This window comes from Rhinolophus hipposideros (assembly GCF_964194185.1).
Source record: "Rhinolophus hipposideros genome assembly, chromosome: 6".
NCBI lineage: Eukaryota > Metazoa > Chordata > Mammalia > Chiroptera > Rhinolophidae > Rhinolophus > Rhinolophus hipposideros.
Window position 1 is genome coordinate 34,106,533 of NC_138052.1, and position 22,781 is coordinate 34,129,313.

General features: G+C 34.7%; 1 protein-coding gene and 1 long non-coding RNA gene across 5 annotated transcripts in view; one reads left to right on the plus strand and one right to left on the minus strand.

Moving 5' to 3' along the window:
* LOC308499262 overlaps positions 1 to 19,300 on the minus strand; it is a 28,164-nt gene extending 8,864 nt beyond the window's left edge. The window contains exon 1 of the long non-coding RNA XR_013993566.1: positions 19,236 to 19,300. This is a non-coding gene — a long non-coding RNA (uncharacterized lncRNA). The remainder of the gene's footprint in view (positions 1 to 19,235) is intronic.
* The window catches only part of GALNT13 (polypeptide N-acetylgalactosaminyltransferase 13), a 456,823-nt gene that overhangs the window by 428,474 nt on the left and 5,568 nt on the right, over positions 1 to 22,781 (plus strand). For all 4 annotated transcript variants that reach the window (XM_081052352.1, XM_081052350.1, XM_081052353.1 and 1 more), the window contains exon 12: positions 16,297 to 16,431. In XM_081052352.1, the coding sequence (XP_080908478.1) occupies positions 16,297 to 16,431 (135 nt within the window). The remainder of the gene's footprint in view (positions 1 to 16,296; positions 16,432 to 22,781) is intronic.

Sequence of the window (22,781 nt, forward strand, 5' to 3'; positions counted from 1 at the left end):
AATAAGGCTTAAATTTTAAAATACTTTAATTTCTTTGGGAAAATTCACATAAATTTGAATTCATTTTATTAATGGGATTAATATTTTGAAAAACATTGCTTAAAAAGTAAAATATCACATAAAGCAGAAAATTGAATACCGCCCTAGTTTAATAAAACCCCAACACACACACACACACACACCCCTCTTATCTCACACCACCAACAGAACTTTCCTTACTAAGAAAAGTAACCTGTTTACTGAAAAATTTCCTACTGTGTTACCCCAAAATAAGACCTAGCTGGACAATCAGCTCTAATGCATCTTTTGGAGCAAAAATTAATATAAGACCAGGTCTTATTTTACTGTAAAATAAAATCAGGTTTTATATAACGTAAGACCAGGTTTTGTATCAATTTTTGCTCCAAAAGATGCATTAGAGCTGATTGTCAACTTAGGTCTTATTTTCCAAGAAACACGGTACAAGAAAAAGTTTTGCTACTAGCAGCAATAATCTGCTCCTTCAGCCCACCAGTTTATCTCCCCTGACCTGTTACTTAGAGATGGATGCTAAGTTTTCTGCTAATTTTACCAGGATATAGGCTTGTCTCCATTAAACTATTTTGTCTCAGTAGAACTTTTCTGCTCATTACTTTTTCAATCTTCTGAACCTTATTCTTTTCTCCACTTTATCTCCGAATGCTCTTGTCTTATTCATAATTCTTCACAGGGCAGAGAAAGAGAGTAAGTTCTGGTCTCTTTCTCTTTTTACAACGGCACAGATTTCATCATGAGGGCCCCACCTTCATGACTTCATCTAAACCCAATTACTTCCCATTAACCCCACCTCCTAATACCATCACATTGGCAGTTGGGATTCAGCATATGAATGGAGAGAGGGTGCAAACATTCAGTCCATAGCAGGGGCTTTATGGAAGGAAGTCCCTTATTCTTTCTGACCCTCATCATCTAGTAATACTGTATGTAAATTAATACAGTTGAGCTAGATGTCCATCTGTTGTATTATTCTTAATCTCTTTTGCTACATAAGCAAAATCTAGATGATTGGTGAGATCTTTGGTCCAGGAACAGGGGCCATGAATATAAAAATCTTGAATTTAGAAACAATATTTAGAAAACAAATGTTTTTAGAAAATGCCATAGGAAAAATGTAAAAATTTTGAGCAACCTACCAGGCGACCAAACACTGCTTTAAAGAAAAGAAAAAAGAAAAAAAAAACAATTAAGAGTTCATTGAACATGACAGATGTGCCCAGTAATATACGGGCATGAAGACACATATAAAAATAGACTTACTGAACTCAAAGTCTTTTTTGTGTATAAGGAAGTTGCTGACATTGTTGTTAGTTACATGGCATAGCGTCCTTCCCATGAGTACCCCTAAGAGAATTTCATACTCTACTGGGTATTAGGAAGAGTTGATTGTATCCTGAAAAGTGTGGTTTTTTTGGTCTTTTTCTTTCTTTCTTTTTCTTTCTTTCTTTCTTTCCTTCTTTTTTTCTTTCTTTCTTTCTTTCTTTCTTTCTTTCTTTCTTTCTTTCTTTCTTTCTCTCTCTCTCTCTCTCTCTCTCTCTCTCTCTCTCTCTCTATCTCTCTCTCTCTCTCTCTCTCTCTCTTTTTTCTACCAAATACATGGCCCGTACAAAGAAAATTAATAATCTCATATTGACAAATATTTATATTAGCCTCATTCTTGGATTATTTTTATTATATCATGACTGTTTATGCGGATTTTATCCTTCATTCCTTACCCATTACATATATTTGTATTTATGTAATTTACATATATGGGTACAATTCTGTTTAATTCCACTTCCACTTTTTTTAACAAGATGGAATATAAATAAATAAATGGGCACACAATCCCTATACTCAGTCTCAATGGGAATATAAAACAATGATTCTTGACAGAATATTTATACGGCAGTATGGGACACATTCAGAATAATGTCTGAGAAGGACAGGAATGGTTCTAAAAGGCTTCCAAAGTTCTCAGTGAGCACAGAGAATGGAGTGTGTTCGAGGATAGTGAGGATACAGACCCAAATGGAGTGTCAGGCCTGAACTTGAGAGAGTGGAAAATTAAGTTTTATAAGTAGAAGAGCCACGCTTATAACAGAATGTGAATGTTAAGCAAGGGGATTTTGATTTGACAGGACAAAAGGAGTAAAGAGCTTTCAGACTGCAAAGGTTGTCAAGGGATAGCTTGTAACCTTTTTCTAATACAACCTCATGAAAATACTTGGACTTTTGTTATTAAAAATGGCATCGTGAATGAATATAGCCAAACTGAAAAGAGCTTTTTATTCTTGTTATTTAGTGCACAAGCAGGGACAGAACTATAGAACTATTTTTCAGTTCATTTCTTTCATTCTGTTATCAAAGGATTTGACATAATACAGAGCAAGAAGCTACATGTGGTATGTACAGAAATGATACCTTTCCATTCAAGGAAAAAAGGACTCAGGAAGTAACCATGGAGATAGTTGGCATCCATTCTAATTTCTAATAAAGAATCTCAGTCTTCTAATGAAAACCTACCAGATAGATCTTATTTCTAGCCCAACTCTCTAATTTCTAACTTTCTAAATAGATTTTAGGTTGTTTTTATTTTTAAATTATTTAAAAGAAGTGAAATATGTGCATCTGGCTGAATTATGCAGAAATTGGTGTGTTTTTGTTTTTTGTTTTAAGAAGTATTTTTGTGTTTTTTTTTCCCCAAAATCACAATACCTAATAAATACAGAGGTGCATTTTACAGTCACTGTAACACCAAGGTGTAATCAAAGTCATATTCAAAGAAGATGATTGCCAGTGTCCAAGCCATGGCCTACAAACAGCTGCGAGTCCCATTTCTAGGTTCATGTTATAATCTACCTACTAAAGAGAACTTTTCTTCATTCAGTAAGTGAAACAAGTGGGCCCTGAGCTGGATTTATTTATTTATTTATTTATTTATTTATTTATTTATTTATTTATTTATTTATTTTTTACTTTAGGAATCTTAATAAATGATAAATCTATTATAAAGACATGGCACCCAATTGTATTGATAGATTGAAATTAAAACACATTAAAATTGATCTCTGAGATATCCTGTACAGAATTTTCCATAATTTGTGTAGATGATCCCCTTCCAGAAGGTGGATTTTTTTCTCTCCTTCCACCCTTGTGTGTGGGCTGTGTTCATTGGTTTGCTTCCAGAGGGGAGACTGTGGAAAGGTGTTTCTTCTAAAGGGTAGACAGTGGGGAAACGTGGCAAGTGCTACCGTGGGTACATGATCCATGTACTATGTTGTGAGTCATGTTGACACCATACACCCTGGATATGATGGGATGAGAATCACACTTCACTTTTGCCATTCTTCCTCCCAAAAGCCTACAATTCCAATCTAACCATTACATCATAAACATTAGATAAACCTAAACTGGGGAACATTACCTAACCTTAAAACCATCAAAGTCATCAAAAAAGAAGAAAGTCTGAGCATCTGTCAATAGATTGAGATATGATGACTAAATGTAATATAATCTGGATGGTATCCTTGAAAAAATGAACATGGGATCACGTGGAATGTTAGGGGGAAAGTACTGATATCTGGATAAAGCTTGGAGTTTAATGTTGTTGTTTTTTAAATTATCACAAGAAGCAAAATGCTAGAGTGAGAGAGTATGTGAAAAGTGTGTGAACAGAGCATGGGATTTGGGGTCTGACAGATCATAGTTCAAAGACGGTTCTCCCACTTGCAAAATGAGTAACTTTGGAGAAGTTATTTAACCTTTTTAAGCCTCATAATTCCTCATTTTTGAAAGAAGAATAATGATGCTTATCTGGAAAAGCTATTGAATAAGTGCATAGTATATTAGATATGCCATATCATATTTAATATTCAGTATGTTTTAAATGACTGACATCTTGCCAAACACAGAGCAGGTGCTCCCAACATGTTGTTTAATCTCTTTCCTCCCACTTGCTTCTAGCCCATATCCAAAGGCCAGAATCCGTGTCCCTTTGCCTGAGGGTTTTCACTGCCACAGGTTACGTTACCCACCGGGGCACACCTGGTCATTGACTCAGTTCTACTCCACGGAAGCACACCTCAAGCAAAAGCACTGGAGTAATCATCCAGCTCCTTTATCCTTGGTGGGGACTGAATCTGAGGTGGTCCTAGACCAGTTGTCAGAGACCCCCCACAGGATTATCTGCAGTTACCCACTGTGTACCTCATTTGTAAGGTACCCTTTATTGGCTGCTTTCCCTTCCCTGCTGCTCTACTGGTCTGCCCTGGTTCATCTGCCTGATGAACTGCTTGCACTTGAATCCTTGTCTCAATGTCAGTTTTTGGAGGAAGCCAAACTAAGCAGAGCCTGACCTTATTTTGCAACAATGATGAATACCTTAATTAAACAGGATTTCTTTAAGCTTGCATCCACCTTAAACATTTAGCATTATCCACATCTGGTACAAATGCTGTGGTAATATTCTGGAGGTGAGTTATTTTAATTATGTCTAATTTAGACTAAAGAGTCGTTATTTTTACAGATAAGAGGCAGTTATAATGGACACACAATAAGAGTATCTTTGTACCATCTAGGACATTATAAATTGCCTTTGAGATATATATGTATATACATATACATAATTATTTTTATTTAATTATTTGCCATACTCTGGAGTTTTATGAAGTATCTAATGATATAGTATAAGTGAAAACCTTGTAAGATATGAAATATTACAACCATACCAGTAAAAATATATTTTAAATGGATGACACAAAGTTAATGTGCAGAAAATAGAACAAACACTAAAACAAATATAATAGTTTACATAGGTGTTTTGTACACGATTTATATAGTATTGCTGCTATATCTATTTTACATTCACAGGCTTAAATCTGTAGGAACCTGAAAGAGCAAATATTTTGCTATTCCATGGTACCACCAACGAGATAGTAGCAAAGGAAAAGTATATATTAAACTGCCCATGGCTAAAGGAGGATATCCCATTCAAGAGTCACTTTTCTGTCCTTTCAATTTGTACATGTGAGGGTCACTTCTTCAGAGAATAAATATTTAAGGAATGATACAATCCAGGGAAAACATGGCAGACAGTACCACCCAGAGAAACGTAATTTGTTAAAGAAAATCATTACATTGACTACATGGAGAACTAAGTTCAAGACAGGCTGGAACAGTGGAAGAAACTCTTACAGAAATGTTGTTACTCAATTAGATGTTTGTGTATCAAATTCAGAGTTTCATGGAGGGCCTACATAGTTTGGATAAAGCCTGAAATATTCAACATGCTCAAAAGTATAAGCTGAATAAATGGATGGGTGAACGAATAAATAAATGATAAAGATATAACATGGGAGAAAGTGTTCCACACGGTGAGAATAATTCTAGCGTTTTCATGGATCTCCTTTTGCCTGATGTTCAATGTGTTAGTTTTCTATTTTTGCGTAGCAAATTACTACAAATTTAGTGGCTTGAAACAACCCCAAATCATTATCTCACAGTTGTGTGGTTCATAAATTCAAGTACAACGTGGCTGCTTCTTTGTTCAGGATTTCAAACACCTGAAATAAAGGTGCTGGCCAGATCTGTGATTTCACTGGAGGTTGAAGGTCCTCTTCTAAGCTTTCTAGTTATTGGCTGATTTCAGTTTCTTCCAGTAGGAGAACTGAGGTTTTACATTTTTGTTTTGTTGGTGTTTTTAGTTTTTTTCTGAGTCACTGCCAACGGTTTCTCTCAGCAGCTATGGGCGGCCCCCATTTCCTTGCCAATGACCTTGTCAAACATGGCAGTTGCATCTTCAAAGCCAGTAGGAAAATCTCTCTCTCTGATTGGCTATATGAGGTATTATATAGCATAGTATAATCATGAAGTGACTTTCCTGTCATAATCAGAGTCTCACTCACACTCAAAGGAAGCGTGTTTACACAGGGCATACACCAGGGAACAGAAAAGTTGAGGCCGTCTGAGTATTCCACCATAGTCACATAAAAAGCATCTGTACATTCAAATATCTAGTGGGGTATCTTCAAGAAGGGACTCTGATTGGGCTTAAATTTGCAAGTTATATTCAATACTACAATAGTAAAATATGAGTGGAGCATAATGTTTAAAAATTAGAATTCTTGAATTGTAGACTTCCTTTGAAACCCTTCAAGGTAAAGGAAAGTATTAAACATTAATAACCTTTAACATAAGTAAAGATTAAAATAGGAAGATTTAACAATGAAATAAAGAAAATAGAAGCATCAATCACATTCTGTTATTTTATTAGTGCATCCTGCTTATTATATTACCTTACTCTTGCTCTGTTTTCCACAAAGTGGACTAGAGAATTCCAAAGACAAATTGTTTTATTTCAGTTCAGTAAGTGATTATTAAACATATACTCTTTTTCCAGAATTTTTCCCATCGGTGTTTAAAATACATCTTCAGCATTGTTATTGGGACAGCAAGGTTTAAAAAAACTAACAAAAATATAAGGCAGAATGTAATAAATGTAGATTATCTGTCTAGATTTTGCTAGATAATAACTAATATTTAGATGTTACGGAAGCAACTGCTGCATTTAGAGTTTACATGATTTACCTTGTTCGACCCCTGAAATAGCCTCAAAAATAAGGAGAATTTTTATCCTTTTCCTGGACAAGGAAGCCAAGATTTTGACACAGGCTTCCAGTAACTCTGTTCTGATGAGCAGTGGAAGAAAGTCTCAGACCCACGTTTGTGTCATTTTCCAAAGTCTGTTGTTGTAGTGCTGTCCTGCTCCAAGATATAAACAAATTAGGCCATACCTGCAATACAGTATAGATAAGCTATCTAAGTAAGAGCAGTTACAAAGTACTACATAAAGAAAGTGAAAAATGTACTAAGACTTTAGGTAGGGCTGTCTTTTCCTGGGCAAAATGGAATCAGGATAATCCTGGTAATGCGATCAGCACATACCAGGTTAGAGACTGAGGAATGAAATGACTAATGAGCACTAATTAAGAAATATCAAAGTGTTACCTACAGTTACATTGATGTGAAAGAGAAAAGAATGGCTGCTTCATAGATGATATTGAGAATAGGATGGGAATATTGGAAATGAGATTCACACACACATCCTATTTTTAATAACAGAGTTTTAGAACATTCAAACCGTAAAAGACTATAGATATCACGAAGGCATGTAAGATACGAGTAAGTTAAGAGTACACAGCCACCTACTTCTCCTTACCCTCTTCTACACAAACCACTGGCTAACAGGCTATAGATGAAACCAGAAATCAACTAACAAAGAAAAAGGACTTGTCCTGGAGCAAAGTCTCTTTGCTTGGTGGCTCCACTGATGAATTCAATTCCATGTATGCCTCTTCCATGCTAATTTCAGGATGGTGTGACATACAGTGAGAGACATCACATTGCTGAAGGTCTAATTTTTGTTGCTAAACAATTTTCCTTGTTATTTCAGTGCAAATTTTCCTGGGCTATTTACAGAGTGAGGTGGAAAAAACTAACAGTACGTGTGTATTTTGTTGTAATTTATCCTTCTGGATGGTTGTTGACAGATTTCTCAAATTGACTGCACTTCAAATACCTAAACTGATCCCCCAGAGGGCCTAGAGCTCCAAAATGACTAAGTGATGAATGTGTAAGGGCAGCATAGTCAAGTAAAAGAATAGTGACAATCAGCCTGGGGTCTAGAGAGACGTCTGTCACTAAGCAGTTCTGGCAAATCGGGTGAATCCTGTAAATGTGTTGGCCTTGGTTTATTCATCTAGATAGTGAAGCAGTTGGCATAAACTGACAGAGTCCCTTCAAACTGTGACCTTTTATAGAAAATATTGCCCTGAGGCACTCCATAGGAAAATTATTTTATAAATTCAGATTATATGTAACTAAATCTCAGGAAATCACAACCTATATAATATATATTATATATATATATACATATATATACACATATATATGCATAAATATATAAGAATTTATATATGTATATATGTGTATATATGTATTATGTGTGTACATATATATGTGTATACACACACACACACACACACACACACACACACACACACATATATATATATATACATATATACACATACAAAATATGTCTTCATCTAAGGATACAAGCAAGAAATTCCGTGCCAGACAGAGCCAGCAGAGGGCGTGTGGTTCCTGAGCCCATGCTGAAGGAGGTTTGGTCCAGGTCCCAATAACACGGAACCGTGAACTTGCTTTGACACTTGCACTGCTTCCACAAGGTGCGAACAGCTGCTTGTGCTACTAATCTGAGCAAAATTTAGCTTTCAGTTTTTCATGGGAGTAAAGATAAAATAGTATTTTTAAAGAAGTAACTATACAATGTTAGTATTTAAGCATGATGCAGCTTTGTTTTAAAAGAATGTCTAGACACAGTAAAGCATTAATTTCATATAAAATATTTTAGAAGCTCTTTCACACAACAGTCCTTAAAAATGTCAATGTTTTAATTATAGATATTTGCAAAATTATAAAATGCTGTTGGGCATATTTACCTAAATGGAAAATACAGAACAAACTATATACATAGGTGAAATAATGAAAATGCTTACCTTCTCTGAAAAAAATAAGTATGAAGGTTAAAAGGAATTGAGATTGGAAGTGGCTATCATCCTTTATATGTTGAGAATTATTCCTAGACTCATTAGAATATATCAGTTTGGAGACAGAAATCAATGTGATTTCTATAAAGTATGCATAAAAGCAGGTAAATCACCTAACCCCACTAAAGAACCACTTTATGAAGATATACTTGAATAGAAAAATGATTATAAAAATGATTGCTCTGATGCTATTGGAAAGTATAACTGGATGATATAATTTTCAGTCCAGACACCAAGATATGAAATCTAAAATAAGACTTAGGAAAGTCTATGCAAAATTTGTAATGACAATTTGGAAAACTGATTCCATGAATTTTAAAGCCCTCAACCAGCATAAGGACTAAAAGGAGCTATATGTGTTTCCTCGGGTTGCTGTAACAAATCACAAACTGGATGGTTTAAGACAACAAAAATGTATTGTCTCACAGTTCTTCAGGCTTCCAGTCTGAAATCAAGCTTTCAGAGGGGTATATTCATTCTGAAACTTGTAAGGGAGGATCATTCCTTGTATCTTCTGGCTTCTGGTATTTGCCTGCAATCCCATGGCTTATAGAAGCATTGCTTTAATTTCTACCTCCGTTGTCACTGGGCCCTTTCTCCCCATAAGTGTCTGTCTTCTTATAAGGACATGGGTCATTTTAGATTAAGGACCTGCCCTGCTCCAGTATGACCTCAGGGTAACAACTAATTGCATCTGCTATTGCCCTATGTCCAAATATGTTGACGTTCGGAGGTACTAGATGTTAGGACTTTAGCATAGCTTTTGCAGGGACACAATTTAACCCATAAGAGGGGATGTCAGAAGGTGAAGAATATTGTAAGGTTTCCTATGGAGAGAGTAGTCACCCTCCCTCTAAAGGAGAGGGGTTGTGATTCTTGCTTCTGGTGACAAAGCTACTGAGAGGACAACTCAAGGTGGGAGCAGCTTCGTCGGTGTGTAACCTATGCAGCCAAATGCTTGAAAGTCTTAATAATTTTTGAACAATATTTCCAGCATTTTCATTTTGCACTGGGACCTGCAAATTGTGTAGGATACCACTTTGCGAGTCTGTTATGTGGAATTTGGGAAATTCGAAAGGCTGTGACCTGACTCACACATGGTAACGCTGACCTATGACAAATAAATTGAAGTGACTGCACTGCCTGAGTCAGCTTGCCTCTCTGAATTGGTCAAGTCACAAAATGTGACCTACTTATAAAAGATATATTGTCCTCTTAGTCAACATTTCAATGAGAAGTGCTTGGCAATGGAAATCTCTGACGATCCAAAAGCACTCAGGAGAGGGAGCTTTAAATCTCCACCCAGGCCAGAAAACAGGAAGGAGTTAGAGAGACAGTTCAAGTAAGACCGCTCCTCTACTTTTCCCACCCTGGCAGAATCAAAAACTGATTAGCAGTCTGGAGGAATTTGGGAGTGGAAGGGAGGTGGAAAAGAAAGAAAAAACTTAAGATGGTGAAATACGGAAGTCAACATTGCCCTTTCCCACTGCAGACTTCCAACCTAAAGCAACCACTTTAGAAAAGGGGAGAAGATTTGGTGGTACATTTCATTCAGAGTTTCAACTAATAATATTAAACAGACCATTCTACAGACCATTAAACAGACCATTCATTTCAGTTTCTGAAATGAACCCCAGGAGACCATGACAAGTGAGAAGAAAAAAATCTTACACCCTGTAGTTTTCATCAAGACGTAAGGAAAGATACATTATCTCTTTCAGTATGTTTTAAAGGTTTATTAGGCATTATGGGCTGAATTGTGTCCCTTTCCAAAAATTTGTGTGTTGATGTCCTAATTTCAGTGCCTCAGAATATGACTATATGTGGAGATAGAATCTTCAAGATGGAATTAAGGTAAAATGAGATGTGGTGGACCCTAATCTAATAGGGCTGTGATCCGTATAAGAAGTGATTAGGACACAGAAGGAAGACCATGTGAAGACGCAGGGAGAAGATGGCCACCTGTACAAGGGGAGAGGTTCACAGAAGAAACCAATCCTGCTGAAATATTGATCTTGGACTTCTAGCCTCCAGTACTCTGAGGAAATAAGTGTCTGTTGTTTAAGCCATCTGGTGGTACTTTGTTATGGTAGCCCTGGCAAATTAAAATACAATAAGAGACAATAAAAACTGAGTTGTTACAGAAATCAAAATAGTCTTTGGAATGCATAATAATTAATAGGGTCCACAAAATGGAACACAGGCTCCGTCACTTCTTATAAGGTAGCTGAACTTAAAATAATTCAGTAAAAATGGCCTTTTTAGTGGTTCTTTGTAGAGCTAGCTACAAAGGACGATATGTAATGCTAAATAGTTCATAATTTTTTGTGTTTAAACAAATCTGAAGCTTAGGTGTAAAACAGATTTTCAAAGCCCTGTAAATTATTGCATTCATACAGCTCATGAAAAGAGCTCTATTTATTATGCTTTACAGTACTATAAGTTGGTATACATTCACAGGAATATAAATATAATTGCACAATGTAACAAAAGAGCAAATTTATATAATATAGTATATATGAATCCTATCCACATGTTTTCTAACACAGATAGGTGCTCAATTAATGTTACTTCTTCCTGTTCCTCTTCTATAATGGGTGGAAGAACACAGAGATTGATTATTTTACTCTGCTTCTAGTCATCTTAGCTTAAAGTGATTAGACTGTGATTTCATCAGTTGTCATTAGAGCCAATCTGGCATTGAAACAACTGAAAATAAATGCTAAATCTAGCCTTTGTGTAACTCAATTCTGGTTTAGTAAGAATACGTATCGGTAACCAATAAAAAAGCAATTTGAATGGTAACTAGAAAGGGAGAATTAGTTTCCAATTTTTGTAAAAGAATATATAATCACATTTCATTTATGTAGGAATCAATCTTGTAAACTCATCTACGTGTGTGATAGTTTAAATTAATACGTTTCATATGTGTTCAAGTTTGAAATATTTTACGTGGTTGGGAATAAAGCCTTTAACTACAGCAAGACAGAGACTGGGCAGGTATTCTACTAAGAACTACATACACCAACTGAGAGAATCTACTAGGGATATTGACACAGGCAACAGGCTATCGTCACGGGGAGCTGCTGCTTCTTAGGAAAACTAAAGAGATGTGAAGTTGTCCCCAAAGTCACAAGGAACTCAGAAGTGGTGACTCTAAAGGGTGATGATATATGGAGATGGTATTGTGCTGAAAAGTGTCAGGAAAGTCTGTCATAAGTCATTAAAGCACCACCCCCCAACTTCAGGACTGTGGAGGGAACTAAGAGGTAGGCACACCAGCAAGAGCAAAACCTGCTGAGCTCCTGTCCAAAAATTCTTTGGATACAGGGCATATAATCAAGGCAGGAATCTATATACAAAGCCACACCTGGGAGATTAACTCCAATAATGTGAAATATCAGTTACTGAATGCTTCTGTGCACTGAGATCTCTAGAAAGTATTTTGGGTATAATATTTCAGTCTATCCCAAAGTGAATTCCATGAACGTTGTACAATAGGAGATATGAAAAAGCACAAAGATGAAAATTATGAGTAAAAAGATGATAGACATAAAAGATAAATATTTGAGATCAAACTAATATCCAGATAAAATCAAGAAAGACACGCATGTACTAACATTCACTTTTTACTATTATATAGAGTAATAAACATCCTAGAGACAGTCAAGCATAAAAATGAGATTCTCAGGTACAAAAAAAAACACATGTAATCCTAGTTTTACATTAATGCCAGAAGACAATGAAAGTATTTTCTGCAGATGTTAAAAAAAAATATCTGTGGAGCAGTCATTTTAACATCAGTTACCTTTTTTTCAAGTGCAAACGCCAAAGATAAATATATATAATATATATAACTATATATATTATATATTGTATTAATATATATATAATATGTATGCAAAATTATTCTACAAGTATAAATTCCTTGAATGAAAATTACTTAAGATATCTACTAATTGACCAAAAAATCAATCAAAATTAGAAATTAAGGAACAAAAACCATGGTAGACTGCTCTCTAGAACTTTCAACAGGTAGTTTCCAAATTATCCTAAGAAATCTGAGGAGAATCATTGCTCAGGCAATGATTGCATTCATGCAAAATTAATGATGAATATGGATGCTTTGGTGTCTCCATTTACATTGGCATCCATACACAACTAAAATAAAGTGATTTCATTGTGGAAAATTATTCTTCACATTGAAATAAGCCTATAATGGGCAAATAAATTTCTCTTGAAATTTTCCTCCCTCAGGTCAAAGTTTCCTACCAGACTGAGTTATTTAATTAAATATATTTTTACAGTAGTCTCCCAGTTTCCATGGGGGATATGTTGCAAGACGCCCAGTGGATGTCTGAAACCATGGATAGTACTGACCTATAATGAGGTCAGACAATTAAGTTTGCAAACATCCTAGAAAAAGGGCTACATGCCTCATTGCAGAATGTCACTATGGTCACCTTTGAAGTACTCCCCTTGGGAAGCTATGCACCAATGCCAGCACCTATTCCACCCTGCAAAGCAATTTTGGAACTCTTTTTCTGGACTGGCCATCAGAGCTGTCATTGTATTACCCTCGAAGTACTGAATGTCATCAAAATGTCTTCCTTTCAATATTTCCTTTATCTTTGCATGAAGAAAGAAGTCATTGGGGAACAGATCAGGTGAGTAGGGAGGATGTTGCAATACTGTTATTTGTTTACTGGCTAAAAACTCCCTCACAGACAGTGCTGTGTGAACTGGTGCATTGTCGTGATGCAAGAGCCAAGAATTGTTGGTGAAAAGTTCAGGTCATCTAGCTTTCACATGCAGCCTTTTCAGCACTTCCAACTAGTAAACTTGGTTAACTATTCGTCCACTTGGTACAAATTCATAATGAATAATCCCTCTGATATCAACAAAGTTTAGCAACATCCTTGCAACAAGTTCTCAAGCCTAATTATCAGACCTCATATACTATGTTTTTATTCCTATTCACATATGCTTATGATAATGTTTAATTTATAAATTAGACACAGTAAGAGATTAACATCAATAACTAATAATAAAATAGAACAATTACAACAATAAAATAAGGGTTACTTAAACACGTGCATAGTGATACAATGACAGAAGATTTGATAACTAAGGGGACTACTAAGTGGCTAAGGGGCAGGGAGCATGTGCAGCATGGATAAGCTGGACAAAGGGGCGGGAAGGAGCAGGGCAGTTTGAGACTTCATCACACTACTCAGAATGGCATGCAATTTAAAATGTATGAATTGTTGACACACCCACACCCACTTTATGTGCTGGTGGTGATGCAACAGCGTGGGCATGGGTCCCTGGAAATCATTCCAGAGGTGGCCTCAGAAACAGCCAAACCGTGAGAGTTGCCAAGTTAGAGTGCCTTTTTAACAATAGCCCCTGAGGAAGGCTGCATTACCCCATTCACTTTTCTAAGGCTGCCTGGCTAATAAGTGACTTGCACTTAGGTCTCCCTGACAACCCCACACCACCACCCTGAGCCTTTAGTTTCCTCTTTCCTCTTTCATCAGACCACATATTCACTGAATCTTCTGTAAACGTACAAGTCAGCCAGGCTCACAATGCAGGCTGGTGTATGTACCACACTTGGCTAGACCCATACCCAGCGTATCCTCTGTGGCACCCAAACGGACAACTCAACTTGGAGCAAGATGAGCTTCTCTTCCGGGATGTGTAGGCCCCACATGCATTCTTACCCAGGGCATTATCTCTGGGGCAAGTTGCGGAAGAGGACCACGCCAGCTGACTCTGACAGCTCCCCTGCACACATGGCTAGTGTAGAAGCGGTATCAGATTCAGGATCCAGGTGGACATGCAGTCTCCATTTCACCACAGTCCTCGTCATTCTCAGTTGGGTGCACCAGACCATGCCACAGGTTTTCTATTACCTATTTCCCACCAGTTTCTTACCACACCTAGTCCTGCTGTGCCCAATCCCCAACGTTGCTCTTAATTAATTCTGCCCACTCTCCACGCCACCCCCAAAAAGAAAAAAAAATGTATATGAATTGTTTATTTCTGGATTCCATTTAATATTTTCTGACAGCAGTTGACTGTAGGTGACTGAAACCACAGAAAGCAAAACCATGGAGAAGGGGGAACTACTATAGTTCTATTAAAAAAATACTAACTATGTATGGGAAGGATGCAAATATTTATATTTGGTGGGTGTTTCTTTTATTCTTAACTTGGTTACTTGTATTTTCCATTAAAAATGTGAACATTAAAAATATTAAAGATAAAAATTCTTTTTTCTGAATTTCTTACCGTGAAGTCTATGATATATTTTATATGGTTCAATTAAAGGAACTACATATACTTCTCAGTTTTTATATTGTGCAGAATGTATGAGTATAACCTTTGTGAAGAATTTCCTTTTATGATGTTGCCTTAAGAGGGTATTTGGGCTTCATCATTGACTTTGCACCTTCCTTTTACAACTTCCAGTGTTTTTCAGAAAAAAAGCCCAAGTAGCAGTGCTGTCACAGCAGTCCTTTCAAGACTAACTTGATCAGCTTAAAGACTAGAATGAAAAGGGGATCATATATATGGTGATGAATGAGAACTGACTCTGGGTGGTGAACACACAATGGGATTTATAGATGATGTAATACAGCATTGTACACCTGAAATCTATGTAACTTTACTAACAATTGTCGCCCCGATAAACTTTAACAAACAAATAAACAAAAAAAAAAAACGACTAGGGCCCGAGAGTTTATAAGTGATTTGTACAGCTGACTTATTCCAATTTCATCAGACTGCTTTGGAAAACAAAAAGACCTAGGGATCACTTTTCTTATTTCACTCCCTCTTGACATTACAAGGAGAAAAGATACCCATAGAATATTGAACCATAGTTATCACAGCTAATGGAAGAAAATAACTTTTTATAATTATGTTCTTAATAGCGCTCATGAAACTTTAATAGTCAATGTTATAAATTATTCACACCAGGAACAAAGTAATAGAGATTATATAGTATCAGTTTGAATTAGCTAACAATGAGTCTACAAACCACTTTGACATTTCTTAGATATTTTGAGAAGAAATGTAGTTAAGCCCAGCCAAAACGATGAGAAAGATAAGCATAGAGCCTACCTTTAATGAGCTCTCTAGAGAAGTTAATTCTACAAACTTTAGGAATCCACTGAAAATATTTAATAAAATTTATGTGATGCATTTACATGACAGAAAGAAAAAAATAAACTTCCTTTTGGAAAACATCATTGCCCCTAGAGTGAGGAATCGGTCATATCGTGGTGGGAACAAGGACTATCCTTTATTGAGCTCCACACAGTTTACAAACTTCCTTTTATTGAACCTGTTGTGAGCTTTATAAGGCCAGCATAGTGCAGGAAATACAGTACCAGCAAATAATAAGCATTTCATAAATTTGTTAAACTGAGGCTTCGCAAATACCTTATAAAACATGATATTCTCCCTATTTTGCAGAAGGATTCAGAGAAGTGAACTAGCTTTCTCAAGATCATTCAGCAGAGATCATTTGAAAACATAAGTTTATCTAATATGAAAGCTTCAACAGATAAATCTGCTATTCAGTGACTTTCTTGTTTTTAATAAGATGTTATTTTATAGCTGAATTTTATATTTGCAGGTATTTTCTTATACTGCTGACAAAGAAATCCGAACCGATGATTTGTGCTTGGATGTTTCTAGACTCAATGGACCAGTAATCATGTTAAAATGCCACCATATGAGAGGAAATCAGTTATGGGAATATGATGCTGAGGTATAGTATTTTCCTTAATTTACTTATTTTTTAATGCTTAAACTCGGTTATATCAAATACATTTAAATCCCAAGTTCTATTTTCTCTGCATTGTAAGAACTGCATTTTCAAGCATGCATGCACATATTTGATAACATTAGGATGGTTTATCATATAAGTCAGATTTGCAAAACTAGTCCATAAGCATAAAATATTAATGAGAAAAATAAAGTAATTTTTTATGTGCTTAGTATTTGTTATCACGTATACATGCTCAACATAAATTAGGCAAGGGGCAAGCTATGCTAATGTGAGAGGTGTGCACGCAGGTGTGCATATACGGACAATTTCAATGATTTTCATATTTTCAACAACATATTTTCAAATGTTAAATTTTTTACCCTTGTAATCTCTAATATTTATGCTTCTCAACTTTAAAGAAAAAAGGAAAAAGCTGACAAGATTAGAGTGAATGCTCTTCATAATGGTAAATACTTTGAAAAATTCAATAATAAACTAATTATGTTCCTAATCAGTTACTCAGCATCTTTGCAATGTAGCACATCTTTCGGAGAGAAGAGCAGGAGAGAAAACAATAAATTTACTGCTGGGAATTTGCAGCCTGGCTATGTGTAAAAACCAGATCAACCATTAGATGGAGCTAATAAAAAAGAAATACTATCCTGCATTAGAAAGCTGCCTTGGAACGGCTTAATTTCTTTCTGTTCTCTTTGCTTAACAAAATGAATTGGTTGTCTCTTTTACATTTTCTACATTATCAAATGGTCAGTGACTTATTTAAAAAGTAAATTTTATTCTTGTAAGATAAATAATACAATGGAGGTAAATGAATTACACAAATTCAGTGTTCTGCGAAAGCTTAGAATATTCTGCAAGAATAACATTTTAAAAACCAATCTTCAGAGTTGTTGCTATTATTGATATTTTATAATAACAAGGCCTTCATTTTAAAAACATTTTGAATGTCGTTGTAATTTGCATACTGAATTCTTATGTTATTTGAAACTGATTACACAGGGTTAAATTTTGGCCCTACAATTTATACAATATTACCAAGCTCTCTGGATAAAACATATTCTTCTTCTGGGACATAATTAAGGACAAACACCATGAATCCTTCCTATGTTGCACCAGTGAGTTCTAGTCAGACTTTTGATTGTATTCACCTTCTTTATTTGACCATCATTTTTTCTCTTCCACTATTGTCATCACCACCCTTCATATTAAGAATGCAGAAGACATTTTGTTCAATAATACACATGGTAAATCTGGGTCCTTAATCAGCTCCCTACCTCTCCCATTAGAAAAAGTACAGATAAATATATAGAAAAAGGAGCAATCTGAAAGTATTATTTTTTTAAATGAAACTTTTTTATGGTTGTTGCTCTTTAGTTTTCACCAGGAACCCAAGACTTTATTGGGCTTGTGCTACAAATAAAGAACTATAGCATATATTTATAAGAAAAAGGGAATGAGTGTACATATTTTTTAAAAGACAAAACATAGTTGAGTTTCAGAATACCACTTATAATCTTTAAACTTTAATTTTTGATTGGATAATGGCTTTTATAGTCATGACGTGATTCAAATTTATTCATTTCTGAAATAACTATTGTTGGTAATTAGGCACATGTTCTCGTTTATATTTTTATCATTTAGTAGCAAGATTGTTGAATACCAAGGGAATTTGAAAGAAAAGTGAAAAAAAAAATGGGTTGCTTCACCTAAGATACAGAAATGCTTTTTTTAATTTTTTCTAATTTATTAGTTTGTATGACTAAGAGTTATGTATTGCAGTATTTTTAGGGCATTATAATATTTCGTATCATTGTGAGATTTGTTTCTAAAACAGATACAAAAAAGCTTATAATATGTCATAGTTATTGACAAATATTTATTTTTAAATAAACTGTCTAAATCATCTTAAAAGTATATACATAGTTTAATTTACTGTCTTATATGTTTATGTTTATGTTTATGTTTTCAAATATAATTGTGATTTTTACTTTCTAAATTAAAAATTCTAAAGCATAATGTAAAATTTAAAAAATGTATAAATTGTAATGTAGAGAAGTCACAAGAGAATGGAATAATTGAGGAATGATATATTGCCTTTCTGGAATTTTTTTGGTTTTGTTTGTGAAGAAGTCAGAAAAATTCAGATGGCCTTTTTTAATGAAATTGATTTATAATATTTATTTTTTATGATTAACTTTTCTTTAAGTGTTAGTTTTAGAGTCACTTTAGTGTACAGAATAATCCCAATAACTGTTACCCAAAGTGTGATTCTAGGACTAACAGCATTACCTGGGAACTTATTAGAAATGAGGACTCTGACATTCCACTCTAGACACACTAAATCAGAGTCTATATTTTAACAAAAATCGCCAGGTTATTCACATACAATTTTAAAAGAGTGAGAAGGAAAGTTCTAGACTATGGTCAAACTTCTACTTATCTTCCTTAGTCATTTTATACACTGTTGAAAAATATTGCAAAGCTAGGAAAAGGCATACATATACTTTGGAAAATGATCAAGCCTCTAGCATAGATGGGGGAGGGAAAAGGAGGCGAAAGGGGAGGTGCTGAGATGGAAAAGAGGAGTAACTGACAAGTAGCACTAATCTTCTTATTTTCCAACCAGTGGAAAGTAGACAAGTGCTGCTTGCTGCTTCTTTAATTTATTCTTTATCTATTGCAACCAAAGGCAAATTTACTCTTCTTTGAGAAATTTCTGAGGTGGTGCAGTTTCAAAGCAGAATAAAACTTGATGGAGTTCACAGAATTACAGAGCTGAAACTTACCTTAAAGTTCTCTTCTTTCATCCTTTATTAGGAAGACTCTAAAACACAAAGATCACCCTGCCAGCGGCAGAGGCAGGGTTTAGGTCCTAATAAAGTATTCAAAGAAAGCTAGTTATCAGTACAATTGTGAATCTCACAGTGTGAACAGCTGAAATAGTCCATCACCGTATCTCCTGGAGTCCTTTCAATCTTAGAAAAGCTAGTCATAAATAGAAATAGATTTGTTGGAATAGCCAAAGAAAAATTGAACCAGTCTTATAAAGTCTCAAAACATGGAGTCTCTCCAGCTGGTTTGTTTACTTAGATGAGTGGAGTAGAATAGAAGGCAATGAAGTTTATTGATTAGCTATAATTTATTATGTTTTTGCATGCAATTCTATAATATTATTCTTATTTGTGTTCTTCACATTAGTAAACATAAGCTTAGAGTATTTAAATGTCATCTCTGGGTTTGTACACTCCAGGTTTCTGGCACTCAATCCAGTATTCTTTCCACTATATTACATTCTGTTGAAGTCACTGAAACACTAGAAACAACTAGATGATTTCAATGATGATGATCTAATAAGCTAAATTTACAATATTATAAATGAAAAAAGTAATTAAATATTATCAATTATTTGTGGTATCAAAATTTATTTACATAGAATTTCTCCTTTCCTTAATCATTGGAAAAAATTTTGCAATAAATGCTGTTAATTTAGACAAAGTGGCAATTATAAAACTACTTTGTCACTATGGTCTAATTGTTTACAAACTGTAGCTATACATATTCATATTATAATTAATTAATATATATTTGCATTTATGTTTATTTGAATGAAACTAAACATATGCTGGCAATCAATATACGCCTTTGGTCAATTTTGATTTGAAATACAGTGTTCCACTTCCTTAACTAAATACTTCTTTTTCTCCCCCATATTTAAAGCAGCTTTATTGAGATATAATTCACACATTTTACGATTTACCTACCAAGGTGTACAGTTCAGTGGTTTCTAGGATATTCACAAACATGTGCAACAACCACCACAATCAATTTTAGAATGTTTGCATCACGTCAAAAAGAAACTCCATAATCTACAGCTATCATACCCCTAGATCCTTATAACCTACAAAATTTAGGAAGAACTGATTTGGTCTAAATCTAATCTGAATTCCATCTGATGATTGGGCTCAGATTAGAAGGGGTTGTGTAAAACCCTACTAATCTTTTCTATGGTTTTGAATTTCTGCTAAAAGAACATCACGATTAGTCATGTGATCAAAACAACACTTGTGCCAGGTGGCTTCCTCCATTCTGTTCTCTTTCTCCTGGGATAAAGCTTTTAACATCACTGAAGCTGAAGCAAGCAGAGAAAAGAGTGTTTGGTCACAAGATGAGTTGAGTCAGAGCTGCTATACCAGTATTTCTCAAGGAGATGCTATTGGCATTTGGGGTAGGAAAACTCTCATTGGTTTGAACTCTCCTGTAGATTTTTAAATGTTTACCATCCATGGTTTCCTCACACTATTTTCTAGCTTGTCCTATAATTTCGTTCCAAACAATAAATCACCAAAGTATATTTCTTAAATAACACAACCATTAACTTATTTTGGTATCACCTTATACCTGGCCAATCATGTTCAATTTGGGGCCCCTGAACATCATCAGCAAAACTGCATAATCCTCACCTGGTCTAGAATCTCCTGAATAAATTACCTGAACATTTTGGTGCTATGAAAGCTCACTGCCACAGAGTTAAACCACAAAGGGGAAAAAAATCATGTGTTTTATCTCACTGAAACATTTTTTAAAGTATTTTTATAAAGGTCTGGCATTCATCCATTCTATTTTATTCAGGTTTTCTTATATTTGAACATCGCAACTGTGTTCCAATCCTTCTGAAATGTATATTTTCCTGAAATAAGTGCACATAATCACATTTCTTTTTGAACATCCAGGCAGCTACATACAATGTGACAATCTAATTTTAGAACAGCACACTTATGCTTGACAAACGCTATGCAACAAAGGAAAAAAAAGGGAGCAAAATATGATGCTAAAAATTAGTCTTGTTTTTCATGACTGTGCATGTTGACTGAGAAATTACTTGCTATGAATTCAATATCCATCTGTATTAAATGTTTAAGAGAGTCACAATGTAAGGATTTTTTTTTTCAGTAGGTAAAATATATTGGATTGATATTTACTGAAATCACAGAAGCTTATATTTAGACTTTACTTAATATCCCTTTTATTTACCTTTATCAGAAAGCAGGTAAATGGGAATATAATTTCAAGGTAAGTGATCTGTAACTGGCAATGTAGCCATTTCCCTGAGTAGCATTCCTAATAAAAACAGTTGCTTGATTTGCCTTTTGAATGCTGCCTATATTAGCAAGTATTACCTTTCCATATTCCCATTGACCCATACCTGTGATTTCTTATGTAGAATCAATTAGTGAATAAGAATTTTAATAATTTAGTATTGCAACTTGAGTTCTTATTTGTTAAACATGTACAGTTGTTTTTTAGAATACTCCTTGTATTCTAACAAATGCACAGATAACAAGGAGATCATACTTAACATTTTGAATAACAACTTTATGGCTTTTGGGAAGTACCTGGAGTGAAAGTTCTTTGGATTTTTTTTTTTCATGGTGATTCAAGTGATAAATATTTTTGGGGGAATATATTACAAATGTATTTCGTATGGAAATTTTTATACCTTCTTCATGTTCTGAAGTTACATTTGCTGAGCATTAAGTAAAATCAAGTTTTGTTTCAAACCAAGGAAGAGTTCATAATTTATTTTTCTTTTTAATGACACATGAAATTCACAATCACTAACACTGGGATCTTTGATGTCAACATGAAACTTAACAAGAAAAGTTTGTTGCAAAAAGAAAAGTCTCTGAGGGTAGAGGTTTATCAAACGTACAGATTGTAAACAGTATACTCGTAGATAGGAATTCAAGTTTGGATTTTAAACCATGCTCACCCCAAAATTAATCTCTTTAATAAATCAAACTATATACTGAACAGTGTTCTTTTACAAATTAAATTTATTGTATATGATAATGTTACCTCTCCTATCTTTATTAAATCTTTTATCTATGATTTTAGTGTAGAAAGTTAGTCCTTGACATGGAAAATCCAATGATTTGTGTCTATTAAAGTGTCCAAGAGATGTGTTTAATTATCAGAATGTAGTTTCAGCATTGGCCTTTCACTAAGTGGTTTAATCAACTAACTTACACAGGGCCTCCTGTGTGCGGGGTCTGGGCTTGATGCTGTTGGTAGTTATGGTCCCAGGCTTTCCTGGAATTTATGCTTTTTCTGAGGAAATAGATGGAAAACAAGAAACCAACAAATAATTACAAATTGTATTTGGAGAAATAAGTCAAATTAAGAGCCCAAGTGAAGTTGATCTTTTTCTTTTTCCTTTCTTCATTAATTTTGTAATTGACATTCAGATGAATGTTGCAATACATATGTAGGACAGTTTCTTTTTAAAATCAAATGTATTGGGGTGATAGTGGTTAGTAAAGTTACATAGGTTT